This window comes from Leptidea sinapis, chromosome 3 (assembly GCF_905404315.1).
Source record: "Leptidea sinapis chromosome 3, ilLepSina1.1, whole genome shotgun sequence".
Taxonomy (NCBI): Eukaryota; Metazoa; Arthropoda; class Insecta; order Lepidoptera; family Pieridae; genus Leptidea; species Leptidea sinapis.
In genome coordinates, this window is record NC_066267.1 from 15,029,625 (window position 1) to 15,050,138 (window position 20,514).

At 35.2% G+C, this 20,514-nt stretch overlaps 1 protein-coding gene across 1 annotated transcript in view; it reads right to left on the bottom strand.

Annotated features, from left to right (window-relative positions):
* LOC126979558 (T-cell leukemia homeobox protein 3) overlaps positions 1 to 18,907 on the bottom strand; it is a 42,311-nt gene extending 23,404 nt beyond the window's left edge. Inside the window, exon 1 of the mRNA XM_050828920.1 lies at positions 18,152 to 18,907. Within this exon, the coding sequence (XP_050684877.1) occupies positions 18,152 to 18,692 (541 nt within the window). The 5' untranslated portion in view covers positions 18,693 to 18,907. The remainder of the gene's footprint in view (positions 1 to 18,151) is intronic.
* Between the last annotated feature and the right edge of the window lie 1,607 nt (positions 18,908 to 20,514).

A 20,514-nucleotide genomic window follows, 5' to 3' on the forward strand; every position in this document is an offset into this window, starting at 1 on the left:
TTTTGTGTTCTCACAATCTTGAACAGCTTAGATATTTATGCTTGGTTTCATAAGATCAACGTACCGGTGAGTTATAAGATTGATAATGCTGGAGCTCAGTTACTAGTTTACATATTAGAAATAAGTATGTTCATTAAAATACATGATAAGCTTTTTAAACCAGCAAAGGGCTATTCCATATTAGGATTTAGAGATCCAACTCGCCTTTTGATACCATACTGTAGAATAGCGCTTCATCAAAATAACACATATGTTATTGCATTACTGTCTTTAACCATCTTCCAAAAAATATTAGAGAATTGCAAAAAAACTATAATGCATAAAAAATGAAAATTATGGCTAATAACAAATGTTTCTATTGTTTAAAATAATTATTTAGCCAAAAATATTAATAATATTTAAAAGTAATTATTTGAGAGTTGTACCTACAAACTAATATTTTTAATGATATTATTGAATTAAAGCTATTTAATGTGTATTAATGACATATTAATATTAAATATAATAATTCTATTATTCATAATCAAATATTTGTATGCCGATTTATTGGCGAATTGTGCTGTGCTAGATGCACAATACAAATATATAAATTTCAATTTAGTTTCAATGTATTCCATAGCTTCTCTTTTGGATTCTCTTCTCTTGACACAGCGGTCGTGGTTGTCTTGAAGTTTTGTTCCTGTGTGAGGACTTGTTTTACAATTCTCTTAAGAAATACATTAACTGTGATCCCGTTGCCTTTTGCACCTGGTCCGGGATATTTAAATACCAATTCTGCTGGAATCTCTTTTGTCTCCAGATCAAGCGTGTGGTTATACTGTCACTACTTGGTCAGAATTGGTATTGACGACTTTATCCAATTGTTGTGAGCCAAGACTTAATCTCGGGTCAGAATTTGGCGAGGCATCTGACAACAATTGGATAATTATGGATTTTCACAAAATAACGCCGAATTCAATAAATTTTTTGACGACCATGACAAAATTAACTGTATTATGTGCAGGGATTTTATCTTAAGCGTTTTCAACGGAGTTTTCAAGCTGGTAGTCTGAAAGAGAGGGACTCTTCAAGTTTACTTGTGCATTATTTTGCAAAAAGCAATATCGAAAATGTTTTAAGTGCTGATCTGTTGTGTTGATTTCACTAAGTTTTAATAAATCACTTAGAAGTGTGTTTCGCCTCTACACGAGGCATATTAAAAAGATACGCGCCAAGCGCTGGAATAAGAATGATGACTTCTTCTTGAGATGAACCTTGAATTTGGCTTCATTTCGCTATAGAATTTACTCTCAATAAATCTTTTTTCTACTTCATATTTCGGCTAGCTATAAATGCATACTTTGCTTGTTATTTTAAATTTAAGTTGTCAATAAAATCAATACATTGATTATTAGTAGCCCAAATAGGATACTGGGAGAGCTTCTTGCGCGATTTCTTCATTCTTGGCAAGATTTGCTTCCGAAATGGTGGTAGAATATAAGTTATTGCAATGGAAGTTATTGACATTTTTTTTTATAAAAATAAATTAAATTTTTAACTTTTATTTTAACAAGGAGGTTATATGGGTATACAATATTTTGTCTAAATTTTGTTATTAAGATAAGGATTATGAACAAAATCGGGCGTCATGCAAATTTGTAAGACTTTCTTACACAATTACACAAACAAACGTTTATCTAATGCAAAGTAAACATAGATCAATAGTTTTATATTATCAGAATGTGCAAATGGGGTTCTATACGTATTTCTTTATGTCACGGACCATCATACCGGAAAAGGGTGCTATAACAAGATTTCGCGGCTCCTAATTCGTTTAGAGAATATGATTCATGCGCCTGCCCCAAAGCGATATGGTTTGTGTTTGGGATAATATATCTTATACTGTTTTATTGCATTCATGTCGTAAATTGCTCCTAAATTTCTTTTGTGTCGTTACGGAGAGTGATCTAAAAATTATGAAGAAACATTACCAGAATTTCTCCACGAGACAAACAGTCCAGAATAGTGTTTTTCTCCTTGATTTTTTCCCTAGATCAAATAAATAAAAGGTCAATATCATCATTGTCTGTGTCTTTCTGTATTCATCATCATCGTAGCCGGAAGACATGCACTGCTGGACAAAGGCCTCCACGAAAGATCTCCACGATGATTGGTCCTGGGCTGCCCTCATCCAACGTATTCCCGCCATCTTGACCAGATCGTCAGTCCATCTAGTGGTCGCCATTCGCGGACTTTACTGCCCCAACGGCCATCGATGTGCCCTGCCCACTGCCGTTTAAGTTTCGCAATCATTTGGGCTATTTTACCGATCGATAAATTAAACGGACATACACAGAATATTTCTTTCACATGCAGCTCCAAAATTTTGTTTTGTTTCGTCAAGAAATGTATGGTCGAGAATATAATCGAGAACGGAGTTCTAATTTGTAAGGTTTTGACTTTATTTATTATATATATTTACATTTATTAAGATATTTAGTCGGAGTTCCAGTTGTACGTATCGCACAGATTTTTGTCTCAAACGCGCAATCGAAAGATTTATTTAGATGAATTCTTAATAACACTTAGTCGGAAAGATATGTCTTGTGACATAATGAACAAGGAACTAAAACAAACTCGATAAAATGAAAGCTTGATCAATTTGGATATAATAGAGGGTGATAGATGTGCAAAATGCAAGTGTTTCGCATGGCACGTCACATAAAACCGACTTCAGAAATCATAAAATAACTTAATAAAGATCTAATTTAATGCACCTCTTATGCAAACATTTAATATCATTAAAATACTATTAATTGTATTGATAGGAATGATATCAGTGCCTTTTACCTTTTTAGGTTGGCATTTTCAACCTAAATGAATAAAGTGATATAGATTTGATTTTATTAAATCCAGTTATTATTCACTTAAACCCTCAAGAACATAATAAAATAAACATTCTTTGCAATTATAATTACAATAATGAGAATAATATTATAAACGTTATGCCTGTAACGTTAAGCGCGCGAGAAAAATTAAGATACAAATTAAAATTGAAAGGGTTTAAGCGTTGGAAGGGTAATCTCTTTATGATATTATCCCCGTGGGTTTCCAACCCCAAGCCTTTCAGTTTGGGCAAAGTGAATCCGTTTTGTATCATGATTTATCATTTTCAACTTTATTCTATTACAATTCGAGTAAAAGGATTCTCAATATTTGGGGATCTAAAGGCGAATGAGAATATGGTACTAAAGGCGAAATAATATTACGGGGGTATCAACTTGGTGTCCGGAAGTTAAATCTATGCAATAAATGTGGGTAATCGATTTTATTGTGGAATAACTAATATAGGATTAAGATATCCAGTGTAAGTCCCAACGCTTATTAAGAGATTTCATTTTAAAATATTCCAATTTATTTGAGTAAGACAGTTCTAGAATAAACGTTAAAAATACAAGCGTGAAAGGAACCGTTATGTAAAGCGTTCCATTTTTCAAATTATAACAGCTCGCTCTCATTGGAGGGCTGGAAGACGAATGCGTGACGTATAATTGGACTCTGACGTCACCTGGGATTACAGCCAGTCGGTCCATCACTCAGATAGTCGCATTTGTCGACGCCTCAACTTTCCTCTGCCCTATGATTTCACTCTGCGAATAATTTATTGTGCTTATTTTGATCGTGTTATATCTGTTACTTTGAGTTAGAATGGAGGAATTTATGACAAGTATTATTTTACTTATGTTAATTGAAGAATACAAAGACGTTTTACATGAAAACGAGTGCGTTTTCTGATTATAATTCAAATGTATATTCCTAACTATTTGACCCGACAGACGTTGTTCTGTATATAATAAATAAAATAATATTTTTTATTAATTTGTCAATTATATTTCATATCATCAAGAATTATTTCGTGAAATATGCACCCTGTTATTGTAATGAAATTGTTTCACAGCAGAACTGTCAAACCGTGCGTCAATAAATTCTCTCATAGAAAATATGTCCATACAAAACAAATATCGGACGACGGGGGACACATCAAAGGAAAAAAAACATTGTTGTTTTTATTTAATTCCGAACATTTTCATATTTATTCATTCCTTTTAAACCTTCTCTGGACTTCCACAAATAATTCAAGACCAAAATTTAGCCAAATCGGTCCAGCCGTTTTCGAGTTTTAGCGAGACTATCGAACAGTAATTCATTTTTATATATATAGATTATGTATCACAAAAACTTGATCATCACGCAAGATTAGGTATTGTCATAGCTTTAAAGTTCCCAGTAGCTGAAAATGCATTTTTATGAAAATAAGGGACGAGGCGAGCAAAACGAAGAGGTGCAGTGCCGCGCAGGATTCTTGAAAAACTTCAAAAATTGTGAGCGGCGCTTCAATTACGCTCGTCACCTTGAGACATAGGATGTTAAGTCTCATTTGCCTATTCATTTCACCAGCTAAAAGCAGACCGAAATACAATAATGCTTACACATTACTGTTTTACGGCATAAAAAGGCGCCGTTGTGGTACCCATAATCTAGCCAGCATCCTGTGCAAAGGAGCCTCCCACTGGTAAACTCGTAAACTGGTTATATACATCATTGGCATGCTAATTTTATCATTTATTATTCAATCTTCATACAAAACACACGTTATAATGCGCCGCTGTGACGATGAACGTTTTGATGGTTTTTTGAGCGTGCGATTCATGAATAGAATCATCTTTAATTTTATAGAATAGTTTATTTAACATCCATTTATTTAGCTGACCAGGCAATCACATAATCATATCATCAATTTTCATAAAGAAGAGGAAGATCATTTAGAAGGACATATAGACAGACAGACAAAAATGACAAGTGATGTAACCAGCAAGTCGTTCATCTGATGTTAAGTGTTACGCTATCTGTATGACGTAGATTGCCGATCACAATGTAGTGCCGCTCTGGGTTCTTGATGAACCCAAAATTCTCAACGTCATCGGGATTGCGCTCGTCACTTTGAGAGAAACAGTAAACTAGACAAAAAAATATTTATACATGCATAAAAAGCTAACATACAAAACCTCCCCAAAAATAAACACCGTTCAAAATCCAACCAGTCTCAATTACACGACAGTGTTGCAATGGAAAAATGAACGGACAAAAATCTCATACATATTTGAGGCAATCTGCAATACGAATTTCGGGTTGAATCGGGCTGTATTCATGCAATATTAAACAGAGGACGCTGCAATCGGGCGTCGACTAAGGATGCATTATCAAACTCTACAAACGCAAGATTAGAGAGTATTTTGAGTGTATTTCCGTATAAATTGATTACAAAAGTCATTTGTCGATTGTATGGTTTATTTTTCACAGCGTAGATCAGCAACAAGTATATAATAACAAATATAAAGATGTATGATGTAGATCAAAAGAATAGTTAGAAAGCGTTTAGGTTGCAAACGTTTAAACAACTTTATTAAGTATACAAAACCTTGAAAATGAAGCGACCGCCCCAGGCTGTTTAGTTAGTGGAAGTTACTGTAACATTAAATTTTAAATAAATAAAAAATATTTAAAAAAAGAGACCGCTGGGTTTCCAGCGCCCGTTCTTCTCAGGTCAGAGATATGCATTTTCCAATGAGTGAACGATTCAAACAGTTAATCATATTGTGAAAGCTATCTACTAGAACATAAATGCTTTTTCAAATGATTTATTAAAGTGAATACTTCTTCAGGCACAAAGATCTAAAGATGTCCGAGTTGGCAAAAGGGAACACAATCACTCAGAGCAAAATAGACCATATTTATTTATAGACCCCATTTTAGGGCAAACTAGTTTTTCCTAGGTGAAATCAGTTGGCGATAGGATAAGCCGGTTCAGACAAGGTTAAACTAGTTTCTCCTGTCTGCCTTTGGGCAAACCCGCTTAGTCTAGGCTGAACAAGTTGAGCCTAACATGAATAGGTACACCTCAGGATATACTGGTTTGGCCTAGTGAATACTAGTTCTTTCTCAAAAATAGATTTTAAGGGCCAATAGGTGAAACTAGTTTAACCTAATCTAGACCGGTTCATCCTATCGCCCAAAGAATGAACTAATTTGGGCTAGGGAAAACTAGTTTGTCCTAAAATCGGATTAGGCCGGCAAGATATCATATATTTTAAACAACTTTACGAATATATAAAATAAATGTTGTATTTGGTATTATCAACATCGCCTTGATAAAGTTTTTACTTCTGTGGTCTTCGAGGTCTCAAAAACACATCGTTTTCTGATTCACAAAAGGCTGTTTCATTAGATACATGCTATATGTAACCTAATTCATTTTAACGAATGGCTCGCTAACTTTTTTGCGCCCATTATACTCAGGCCTGAGGCATATCTTTGCAGTTGGATGTTAGATTGTAACTTTCAATTTGAAAAACAATTGTTGATCCATTTGGAAATAGTAAAAATTTATTCGAATTTAGCATTTATAGGGTTCCGTGCTAAAGAAAGCAAACGGGACCCTGTTAAGTCTCCGCTGTCTGTCTGTCTCGTGACCGATAATCTATTGTTACTGTAACTGATTTCCATTTACAAGTCTTAAGTAGTCAGCTACGCTTGATATTTTCTCTTTAGGCTGGGTTGCATCATATTAGCTGTTATCATATTAGGCTTTAAGTCAAATTTTGCGGTAACAATATCGCTGACTTCAACATACACTGCGGAATGTGTTGCACCTGTCGTATTTCTTGGCATTGTTAAGTATCAGTCAATGTCGAATATTATTTGAAACTTTTGATAGGTCGCTATTTAGCTATTTAGCATTAAAAAGCTTCGGCCGGTGAAAATTGGACGGTTACGGTTAACAGTTATAACGTCATTTAAAAATTGTCAAATGATGCAACACATTTTTTGCTAAACCGGTACTTTAACATGTTTGTTATTGCTACAGTTAGTTGATGCAACCCAGCTTTAGTATTTTGAATATTAAACTAGAATAATCAAAATTGTAATTCTATACTTATAATATTATTGTGATATAATATGCACTCAATCCCATTGTTGCGAAACCAGCACACACTAAAGTAATTAATTAAACGAACCGTACGACAGATGTCGTTACATGCATACTCGGTCTCATTAATTTATCAATGATTGCCATCATGAAATGAGCAACAAATTTATATTGAAAATCATATTATTATGATATTTAATTATTGAAGGCTGATAATTGCTTTGAACGGAGTATTTAATATTGGAATCAGCTGATTAATAGCTTTATAAAATATTTTACAAGTGAGAGGTTTCTTTTGCATATGATATCATCCAGATGTTTATAGATAACATTGGAAGAAAAATGTGTGTGGCGGTCAACATTTTACATCAGGTGACCATTACACTCTATTGTCTTTCTCTTCTATAAAAAAAGAAAAAAACTATTGTCGACGTAAAGAAAAGTTATTGTAATTTGAATGACGATGTAGCTGGACCAACAAGCGTATGGTACCTGGTGGTATGTTAATACCGAATCCATGTAAGTAACCTAAGTACTAGTAAGTGGAGCGCTAAAATGTAGGACCGGGTTGAAGAAGTGTCTAACTGATGACCCTTGATAAGTTTATTGGCGAGTCAACATCTCCTGAGGATGCCTCGTGTAGAAGCAAAACACGTGTCAAATTGATTGAAGACTAATATTACCGGAACTAACACTCAAGCAGGCTCACAACATTTGGATAATTAATATGGATTTCAAAATAACGTCTAATTCAAAAAACTTTCTTTATTTTTCATAAATCCAAATCAATGTTGTAACGGCACCATAGCTAAAGGAATAACTGGGCTATTGGGAAGTAATATCTTCAAGGAGACGAGCGCAAATGAATTGCCGTCAAAAATTTAAGGTTTTCTTAAGAACCATGAGTAAAGAAGAATTCACTAGACTAGTAAGACGTTCGCTTACTTGCTCGTCGTGTGAATTCTTGCAACACCAACGGAATCACGAAAGTGTTGCCGGCCATTTAGGAAGGTGTACACGCTTTCTTTGAAGGTATCCACGTCTTATCGTCCTGGAAACACCGCATAATGAAGCTCATTCCAGAGCTTGGTGGAACCACACTGTAGAAGAACGCCACACATCCAAATGGTGGGGATGATAACATAATTTGTGGCGTGTCACTCGAAGGTGAAATCGGACGGCAGAGATCAAGTCAAAAAGTTCTTTGGAACACCTTACTCCCTTTCATAAAAAAAGTAAAGTCCTCGACATATAATTTTTTTATTTAAACCAAACAGCTTCTACAAGGGATCGCTGATCAATCCATAACATGGCAGATCGTAAAATTGGAAATATTTCAAGTGAAAATATATGGGCTCGGTATCCCTCGATCATAAAGTGTATTGATATTTATGATACCTACTTCTTGGAGATTAATGGCTGCAGCTCTTTACGTTTTTTCGATGACTTACAAAGATGCTGAGAGATTTATTTAAAGAAATCAATATTTTGACAGCTACTTCCCAATATAATATATATTTGAAAACATTATGTACGTTCATAAAAATCTAGATACATTTTCAAGAATAGTGATTATCACATTATGAACACAATAAGTAGAAATAGACTTGCTGTTATAAGACTTCATAAAACTGGTCACTCATTCATGGGCAAATGTATGCAAATATAATACAATAAACTACCACATCACGTTACTGAACTTCAATTATATAAATTTAAGCTTCATATTAAGGAAATTTTAATGAAGGAAGCGTATTATAGGGTTTAGGAATATATAGATGATGAAAATGTATAAATACTATGAAAACTGTAAAGGGAGGATAAAACTTGTTGAGTTTTATGTCGGATCATCTGAGAACAAAAAATTGACATTCATAGGTGAAAAATTTTTACCTAAATGAATAAAGAAACTACAAGTACTAAGTACAACTACTCTCTTAAAACATTGGCATAAAAATTGACTTACATAATCGTACAAATTGTACCTAAATGAATAAAGAAATTTATTTAGCATTATTGTATCAATTCTCATTTGTTAAGGTATTGCAGATTTTTTAATTACTTTCGTATCAATTTCATTTTTCTGGTTTTGGTTGATTCCTGTTTTTAAATCACTTTTAGATTTATAAAATATTGATAAGCGAAATTAGTATATAGTGTTTACCTTTAAATGATTTTGCATACCCTGTGCTTATAATGTAAATTGTTACTTGTTTAATATTGATTATCTAAAATCACTTGTAGTAATAAATAAATAAATAGTCTCAACTTAACTCAATTCTCCTTAATCATAGCTAGTACATTTAAGAGAACAAAATTATACTATATATGAATATGATATATGCGTATAGGGCCTCTATAAATGAATACACAAGATCTCATATTATCAGCACCAAGCCACGGCTGTCATAACTCCGCCGACCCTCGGGAAATCGGAAAAGAGGTTTCCGCGTATCGCTGGCGGTGTAATGCCGATGATGGTTATATGTGAATACGTAACTGTGTTTGACAAACGAGAATTTGTGAATATTCCCGTCGTGTTTATGGCGGATGTGAATATTAGCATATTGGGGAACACAAAATGGCGGCTAGAAGTCGATACAAGTACTTAAGCTTATTGGATATTTGGTATTAACGAGTTTAAATCTTATTTAAGGAGTATTTTATATAGACTAAAATTATTAACATACCAGCTGTTTTAGAGCCAAATGATAATACCCCCCCACGATTGGCCTTAGTGAGTCTTACATCTTTGTGCCGTTTGGTGTGAGACATTTGGCGCGTGGGGTCCAGGGGGCCTACTCCTAACATCGATATTCGATATATCGTGACATTAGTCGTGTCGAATCCTACTCTTAGTTACATCGTATTCAATGTCGAAACGATGATTGAACGAACGAAACATTTTTCGATATTATCGGTCCTAACCCTACTCTTAGTTGAAAATGTAAGAGACGAATATTCGAATTCGACAAACAATTAAACGTCACTTTTACGATAATCTCAACGACACCTTCTAGGCTGTCGTTTCTACTATCGTTTCAAGTTGTATAGATATATTTTCCATACAATATACACATTTAATAAATAAAATTAAAATAATTATGTGTGATTTACTATTCAGCAGGATTTTTTTTCTACCAAGTAATTTAAGTCATTTTGTTGATCGTTTACGCGTAGAAAGTAATGCAAATGGCCGCCTGAGAAATAGGAAGTTGAAGAGAAGGGTTGAGTTACTTTTTTACATTTAATTATCTGCAAGTTTTGTATTACTTATTAAATTTAAGTGGTCATATTATGTTCATTACATAATTTTTTAATATTTACATTTTGTGTAAATTATACCAAATTGGTGGTGCAGAGTCTAGCATGGTCCTTAGCGTCTAAACTATGTTTTGACTTTTGACACTTAACAGCGACATAGCACAGATAATATTTAGTTTTTCAAGGTTTGCGCATAATTCATTCAGTCTAACATCGTAAAAAAATCAAAATATTAGTCTATGGTTACGATGTTGTTACGATAAACGATATCGACTACGAGCATTTGTAAGAGTAGGGTAGGTGCGATATATTCGGAGTATTATCGTATCGTTCGGAATGTATCGATATCGATTTTGCGAGTAGACCTCCAGAGTCGCGGAGAATGTACAAAGTACTATCTACGTGCCTCAATAGGGCTACTGGAAACCCAAGCGCAAATTATGCTGAGCTTAAGCTTAGACAGCCCAATGCAAAATTCGAGTACGCGTTTTATCACACACAGCTAAGTTTTACGTAAGTAAAGTCTGAGCAAAGTCTAAGTACGCTCTTTAGATCTCAGCCTTAACCTCCATTCTTAAATAGGTTAAACAATTTTTTTACTCTTAGGCACTATAAGATTGAATATTATTTTATCCGATTATATTTATCAACTTTCCAACAACAGGCAGTCTCAAGATAATTAAGTCTTTATAGCTTAAGATACAAGCTGTGGTCGGTAGCGCAAACGGTAATAGCCATTATGCCACATAATTTGGACAATTACTTATTCTCAACAGAATGTAGCCAAAAACCTATTTTTTTTTCGAATTAAGAGATTACAATCAAATAATTACTTACTCTGTCTTGAAAGATATTAATAAATAAAACTGAATTTACTCATAGTATCTAAGAGTCCCCGAATAGCGACCACGTACCGGAAGACGCAGTTTTGGTCGGCCCCTCCACAACATGGACCGGCGATCTGGTCAATATCACCGGAATACCATGGATGAGGGCAGCGCAGGACCGATCGTAGAGGAAATCTTTGGGGGGTGGCCTTTGTCTAGCAGTGGACGTCTTCCGGCTGATGCCCATTTTTTATTAAATAATAATAAAATTCACACGCTTTTACACAAATTATCCTGCTCCAAACTAGGCATAGCCTGTACTATGGGTACAGGACAACGATATATTTAATACATTATTCATACTTAAATTTATATAAACATCCATGACTGTCTCGGAAACAAAAAATCATATTCATCATATAAATGATAACACCTACCGGGATTCCAACCCGAGTCCTCTAGCTCAGTAGGCAAGTTCACTAATCACTGGGCTAAAGGGGTCGTCGTATTTATGTTATTATTGTGGATGAATTCAGTATTGTATTTACATTTTGTACTATTTCGAAGAATTATTTTACGAGTTGAATAGTCACTAAATAACTGGGTAAATTTGTATTCCATAGAATTACATAGAGATCGCTACTTAAATTGTAATTAATTAATTAATATGAGGAAACATCGTTTTCAATGTGTCAACTGGACAACGATGTTTTTAACACTTTGCTATTAAAACAGCAAGATTGAAGTCAAGGAAAGCAGCTAGTCATTTAATACATAAATATCTCGATGACCGAGGCTTGCTCGGATTTTTAAGAATGTACAAAACTTAAACAAAAAGAAGAACATCTGGATTCGAACCGGGGTCTTCTGCTTTCCGGATCACCCAATGTCCCGTCTGAGCTATTAAGTTTTGTAGTGGCGAAATTTACCATTGTATTCTAATGTTATTTTAGCCGTTTCTCATTAAAAAATGGATAAACCTACATTTTTAAAAATTGAAACCTAGCTAGATCGATTTATAGCCCCCGAAATCCCCTGTATACTTAATTTTATGAAAATCGTTGGAGCCGTTTCCGAGATTCAGATTACATATATGTACAAGAATTGCTCGTTTAAAGGTATAAGACAAGATAAAATTGTTATAAGTATGTTATAAGTATGTTATAAGTTGTTATTACAAACTGAAACATTTAATGTATATTTATTAATCACAAAGATGGCGGCATCTCTAAACTTGCGGGGATTGTATTTGAGGTATCTCCACGGACTGTCGCAACAATTGACCAATCAAGCAAGGCTTAACAGAGCATGGCGTTGTTGTTCTGGCTTCCGGCTGTGGTCACTTAACTTACTTCACGGCAATATTTACTCGATCATTGCGGTTACTTATCAGGGTGTTGATTCACGTAACTATTGAAGCCTTTTAACTATGTCTGTTCCTTTGTATATAGCTCTGGTAAAAAACGGTGTAAGCAGGTGATCTGATGCACAATATAAGTAATAAAAGAACAGTAGCGTCATTCAGCGTTCTCCTTGAAATTTAGGCTCTGCTCAAACTGAGGAGAATAACGCACGGGACGGGGGATGCGTTTTACAGCAATTCGCTCGCTCGCTTAACCTCTCAAACAGACGCGACTGCCCGCGTGTCATTTTTGGTTCTTCAGTGGAGAAACATCATGCATTGTGAGATTAAATAATCCCGCCGGGTGTCCCGCTCTTGCTTCGCTTCAACTTGAGCGACTACTCTCGTCAATTTGAACACGTACATACAAGTTAGCTGACACGTCCCGCGCGATAGTAGCCTCAGTTTGAACAGAGCTTTATACCTACGTTCGGGCGGATTGCTAGGGTTGGTATATACAAACAGATTGAAAAATACGACGAAGCAGGCGTGGCGTAGCAAAACTCGGAAGCGAACAGTCTCGATCGGCGGCGTACGGCGTGGCACTCAATAGTTTTGTCTTCCCAAGATTGCTTAGCGGCTGTGTAAATTGTGTGTATGTGTGCGTGCGTCGCTTTGGACGCTAAATTATGAAGTTATAGTACTGTTCTATTACTGTATTGTGTCTCATGTTAAAGTAAAAACAAAATAACAAAAATAACAACCGACTTAAACACTATTCCAAAACAATAGATATAACATTCACTAAAAAGTATAAAAATAATTGCGTTTTTATACAATCTAATTCTAGTTACGATAAGTTACACACCTCACCTGTAGGTATGTAGTTACAATCCTACCATGGCTGACATCGACTCCAGAAAAACCTCCTTGATTTTCCTGAGTATGAATTATTTCACCATAACAGATACGACAAGAAATGGCAAGAACCTTCGAGGATTTATTAAAAAAATATTTATATTCTATGCAATGTGATGTCAAAATATTGTCAATCAACCTTTTATACCAAAAAAAATCTTGTATACTAAAAGAGTATTAACTTGTTCCATCGCACATTATCTTTACTAATATTATATAAAGAAAATATTCTACTGTTTGTTTGTTCATTTATTCAAGAAACTGTAGATATAATAAGTATATCGTTTTAATTTCCACTCGATATCGCGACGCGAACACAAGATAAAGTGTATTGACGGACAGACGGATGGAGAGACAACAAAGTGATCCTATAAGGGTTCCGTTTTTTTATTTTGAAGTACGGAACCCAAGAAGACATCCCAATGAAAATTGTAATGAAAATGTGCCCATGCAAGTCATTATTGGTTGATATCTTTTATGATAAGGACATACTTATAACCGACACGTGGCTGGTAAATAGAAAACACTTTATTAGCAAATAAAAAACACACCTTCAATTTACAGTATTAATCACAAAGTTAAAATACTAAATAAAACGAAGTAACAAACATTATGAAAATATAAATAAACAATTAAAAAGAACTGGGTGGCGTACCTACATTGTTGGTCAGTGCAAAAGATACCAACACAACATTGGTTTTCAGCAGCCCCTCGTGAAATAGTAAAAAAAGCGTAGATTTTTTATATATTATTGCACAACTTTAAAGTAATTTAAGTGATTTCATTTTTACAAAATATTTCATATCAAATCAAAATCACTTTATTCGTGTAGGTCACAGAAATGACACTTATGAATGTCAAAAAACAAAACTGCAGAAGTAAACCATGTAGTAAAACATATTCAATTCATAAGCGAAATAAAACATATTAAAACAACCAACCATAGAGCTCAAAGGAGCGCCGCGGTCGGATATTCCTTTTTCAAACAACTGTCAAATTATTGGCGCTAAAATGACAAAGGTGTTTCGCCGATTGGCAATTGACGTTGCTGTCTCAATTATAGGGAACGTCCACACTTCCTCTGTTGACCACAAATTGGTCGTTACGGGGGTCTACACGCGTCAGGATGTATAAAATTGTTGGTAATTCCTGATTTTCTTAAAACAGATTATCTATTATGTTCATATTGCGACACAAAAGTAGATTGACTGCGAATTGGCAAGGAAGTGCTATTTTCTGCCGGGAAAAAGTAATGTGTTAGCATTATTGTGTTTCGGTCTGCAGGGCGCCGTATCTAGTGAAATTACTGGGCAAATGAGACTTAACATCTTATGTCTCAAGGTGACGAGCGCAATTGAAGTGCCGCTTAGAATTTTTGGGTTTTTCAAGAATCCTGAATGGCACTGCAGAAAAGCTTGAAAAGAGCAGGGCGTATCAATGAACGTCAGCTGAACGACATGCTCATCTCGTCCCTTATTTTCATAAAAAATGGTCTAAGGTACTACTCAAGCGATTTGATAAATTCTTTCACCTACAAAAAACTGTACCTAACTATTACCAGTGAGTAATATGTAGATAGTAATAGATCCATAAATAATTGTAATTTTCATTAAATAACATAAATTTTAAAGGATTACATAACCTGGAATTATTATAACTGAATTGTAAAGCTTATTATTTCTTTAGTATATTTTTACAGTTGTGAATTAATAATACTTAATTAATACTTTTACCAACGATCAGTGTTTTAATTCAGTTATATCTCGCTTAAAAAGTATTTTATTTAAATGTATCTAAATAAATAAAGGATAAATTTGATTAAAGGATATTTGATATAGTTCAATAGGTATTAAATAGTTTTTTCGGTATGGGCTTTAAACTTTGACATTTTAAGATGTCTTCAATTTTGTCATTTTGAACAATGAACCAAAATTGATCCACTAAGAAATAAATACAATTTAAAGCGATATTGAATCACACAGAACCGCCGGTAATAGCTAGTATAACATAATTCATTCTGTTTACTGTTCTTATACTAATCAGCTACTAAAAATATAAAAACCTGCCACAAAAAAGGGCCAAATTATGGTACGCGACGGTCGACGCGACAAATTACAATATAGGCGCGCCAGAACACAAAAGAGAAAAAAAAATCTATTAGATTTGTCACACGCAACCTCATCCTTTGCCACTTTCTTTTTTTTTATGGCCAGGATACAGGTTTGCATAAAATGTGACTTTAGATAAGGTTTATTTAAAATCAGTATTTGGATGAGAGTTACGATTTAAATATAATCTTTGTGATTTATTATTCACAGATAATAAATTGAAATTTTGGAGGTACTTTGTTAGAGGTCCTTCTTAACAATGGTAATGGAATATTTTGACATCGTTTTGATTTGTTTTTTTTTTTGTTTAATTATAAGAGTTGTTGTTATTGGCATACTCTGTCACAAATATTAACGAAAAAATGTATTTTATCGTAAAAATCATTGGGTGCGGGATGTCACTTTGCTGTACTTTTGTGTTTTATTCACAAATATTGACAAAATTATTTTCATATAACTTTTTATAATATCATTTTGAAGATAATCATATTAATGATATTCAATTTATTCAAACAAAACAAATCTTGTAACTATATTTACAATACTATGACTACATAAAATTATAAATATTATTACGTGGAAGAATACTGGCATCATTTCCGCGTTGGATAGCTAGGCTGATCCGTTGACCGAAATAACTGCTAAAGCTTGGGTATCCTTTTCTGAGGCGCGTAGATAGTACTTTGTACATTCTCCGCGCCTCTGGGCCCTACGGGCCAAGTGTCTCGACACCAAAGGGCACAAAGATGTATTTGGACAATATAGATATGATATTCGAATTAGTAAACAGCCAGTGATCAAATATGTTACAGTAAAACACCAAATCACCGCCGCCCACATCCTCTTGCAATACCAGAGGAATCACAAGAGTGTTGCCGGCCTTTAAGAAAGGTTTACGCGCTTTTTGGAAGGTACCCATTTCATATCTTCCCGGAAACACCGCAGAAGGGAGCTCATTCCACAGCTTTGTAGTACGTGGAAGAAAGCTCCTTGAAAACCGCACTGTGGAGATCCAGATGGTGGGGAAGATATCCTGATTTGTGACGTGCCGTGCGAAGGTAGTATTCGTCCGCAGGAATCAGATGCAACAGCTCCCCGTGATAAATGCTGTGGAAGACACACAATGAAGCGACGTCTCTACGCAACGCCAAGTGATCCAGCCATTCACAGAGCACTGGGGTCCCGACAATTGGAGCTGCTCTGCGTTGCACGCGGTTAAATGGTACGATCTGATACTGGTTTGCGCGGGACCGTGTGAGAGATCCCCATTTTAACTCGCGGGGATTTTATAGGTCGAACACGATAAGATTGAAGATGTATTGATACTGTTCATATCAATTACACCAAGAAAAAGATCTATCGCTAGTGTTTTGTTTTGCTAGGTAAATCTGTAAATCCCGCTCTTTGCCAAATGGAGACCTGAAACCTCTGCCTCACCCAGTGGGGTTTGTTATGTATGTGTGACTGTAACTAGTTGATAGGTATGTGGTGATACTAATAGGTAGGTAAGACAGGCTTATCTTACAGTATTAAACCAAAACTTGTTGCTAGTATGTTTTGCTAATCCTGAAAACGGCTTAGGTCTCTCTCTGTTTATATGTTATATCATAATAGGACCAGGGTATGCATTGGTTTTGTAGTAAGGTAGGTATTGTAGATCTAACTAGTCGTAGTTGAGCTTTGGAATATGAAAAGATTGCTTACCGTAGATATTTAGTATCTAGCGTAATAAAACGTTTCGTGTGTGGGTGTTAAATAGAAATTTGGTTATAAAATAACGGAACCAAATTGAACTTAATTAATTTTAACACTACCGCCATATTTATTAAGGTTCATAACGACCTCGTTGCATACCTTATGCATTGCCTTATTGCCTATATGATATGCACGCCCCTGAATAGGACCCTGCGGTTTCACCCACCCATATTATTTTGAAATAAAGTACCCATAAATATATTATATTCAAAACTGCATTTTAGGTAGATACAGAGATTAAAAATAATAAAAGTAAATTATCCGGTATATACTTATGGATATAACAAGTGCTGACCCGTCAAACGTTGTATTGCCATATAAATTGAGTACCCCGCGTTCGCTTCAGATAAAAACACCAAATTATAATAAACATATACTATAACCTTCGCCAAAACACGCTGCAACTTACGGTATAAGTATTATTCCGATCAGTTCAGTACTGTTTGCAGTATAAACTATTGAAAAGAACGGCTCTCCATTGATTAGTATTGATTATACTTAAAGTATAACATGAAGTGAATAAGCAATGACATTTAGATACATAGGTTTTTTTTTATGAAAATAAGGAACGAGACTAACAGGACGTTCAGCTGATGGACATTGATACGTCCTGCCCATTACATTGCAGTGCCGCTGTTAAGAATCCTGTTCTTGAAAAATCCATAAATTCTGAGTGGCACTACAATTATTGCGCTCGTCATTTGAGGCATAAGATGTTAAGTCTCATTTGGCCAGTAATTTCACAAGCGACGGCGCCCTTCAGACCAAAACACAGTTATGTTTACACATTACTTCTACACGGCAGAAATAAGCGGCGTTGTAGTATCCATAATCTAGCCAGCTTTCTGTACAAACGAACCCCCCACCGGTATCTAAATGTCATGCAAAGTCAAGTTTTTATGTGACCATGGTTTTTAGCAGGGTTTTTATTATCTTCAAATGCACAAATGTAAATATTATAACAACTTACCATTTAGTCTATCCTTAACTACTTGATGTGCAAACGCCGCAGCTGCCGCCTGTCTCATTGGATCCAAAGCCACTCCCCACGCACTTAAAGCACCAAGAGCTCTATGCGCCGGGACTCTAACAACTCCAGGGTTACTAAACCCATAGCCACCCCCTATGCCTAATCCAGGTCTCAGAAGCAAACCCGAGTTATGATAAAGTCCAGGGTTATGACCGAAATGCAATGGCAGGCTATCCTTGCCTTCATCTCTAGCACTCTCCGACTCTGTGTCCTGATCACTTCTGTCATCACTTTCACGAGAATTCCGACGTTTATCTAACTCTTCAAATTGTTTACCTAAAAGTCTATGTATACTAAATGGTAGATTCACTCGCTGTTGTGTATTTGTCATATGCTCGCTGGGTGAATCTCGGTATCTGTCGTGGAAGCTATCCGAGTCATGATCTTCAGATGCTATACTCCTGTCACAGTTCCCTGATAGCCTACTGTCCGAATCAACGTTGATCTCCTCTTGGTCCTCATCAGAATGCACGGAAGACATTTTAATGAAACACTAATGGCACTATAGTATTCACAAAAAAGAAAACATTTTTGAAATTAGAACTCGTCAAATGAGGAATTATATTTCGCAGTCTGTGGCCGATTCGAATTTTGAATTACGCGCGCAATGCTGCTGACCAACCACCCGTGGCGTATCACAACACAATGTCAATAAGATTTGAGAACGCGCCAATGAGCAACCCCTCCTCCACGTAACCTATCTTGTTTGACCACACAAAATGCACTACCCGTTGAGCGAAACAGTTTCCAACAAAAGCTTAATACGATTTCCAAACATAAAAACTCGTTTGGACCCACTAACTTAAACAGAATAGCTTGCTCTATCTCTTTCACTGGTTATGCCGCTCAAACTTTACCCCTAAGGACGATACAATAATATTTTGAACTCTATTCACATCCGTTTGAAGTATAATTTTCAATGCACTTCTGTATTGTTCTCAATCATAAAGTTCAAACGAAAGCCCATCGTCGATTACAAGCCAGAGTGAGACAGCTATAGTTACTCAAAGCGCTTTAGCATGTGAGTGAAAGAGTGAACCATATAAAAATAATGGGCGTGTCTTATTACAGGCTGTTTAAATCCAGTTAAGGACTTATGGTCTGACAAATGGTGTACATATTAGAGGGGGGAAATGTTAGAAACTATTTTTGAATCTTTTAAGACAGTTAAATTATTTACGTTTAGCGGTCGAAGGGATAATAGACAATGCACTTTATAATAATAAAATAAAAGGCAACTTTTGTGTTATAAAGATAAGATACACTATAGAATATAATATCTATAATAACATATATTTAATGGTAGGAAGAGATTTATATAGATCTTTTATGACTCTTGGATGTGAGGTGCTCAGCCACAGTGTGGTTCTATAAAGAGCTTTTAGTTGTATTTCCAGTTCTATAGACAATGGTTAGGTTAGGACGTTACTTGTGGTAGCTGGAAAGTGACGTACCTACTCAATGGCGTGCATTGGTTTTTCAGCAAGATAGGCATTTAGGGACTGAAAATATAACTAGTCGCAGTTGCGTTTTAGTGCGACAACGCTAGGTCTTAGGTTTTGAGGTCAAATTATATTAAATTAAGTATATCGCGTAACGTAAACCTTACTGGCTGAGTGTTCAATAGAAGTTTGGTTACAGAATAAAAGAACCAAATTTAAATGACACAAATAAAATTTGAAAAACAAAATTTTATGAACGATGCGGGATTCGAACCCGCGATCTCCGGCGTTCCGTGCCGGTGCTCTAACCAACTGAGCTAACCGTTCAAGTACCGCCTCGTTATAAAACTCTGTATGCTTTGTTCAACTCTCAGGTCGTGGCTTCATCTACAGGATCTACTTTACAGTTGGTAATCTGCGCAACCCCAATATTTGCATATTAGGAAATTGACTTGAGATGTCGCTCTTGTAAATCTAAACGATATGTTATGTTTTTAAAGTGATAACCTGAGGGATATAATAAGTGATAACCTAGAAGTGAGCTTCTACGATTAATACACTAATAAAATTTGAAAATCAAAATTTTATGAACGATGCGGGATTCGGACCTGCGACCTGTGGCGTTCCGTGCCGGTGCAGTCTCAGGTATTTCCTAATATGATTATGTATCTATTAATCCTAGAAGTGAGGGTTATCACTTTAAAAACATAACATATTGTTCAAATTTAAGTGAATTAACTAGAATTTTAGTGTAGATTATTTATACAGTAGGTATATTTATTTAGGCTCTCAATGCGGTAGGCATTGCCTGATTGCCTATTAAGTATGCACGCTCCTGCATGTACCTTCTCTAATATTGTC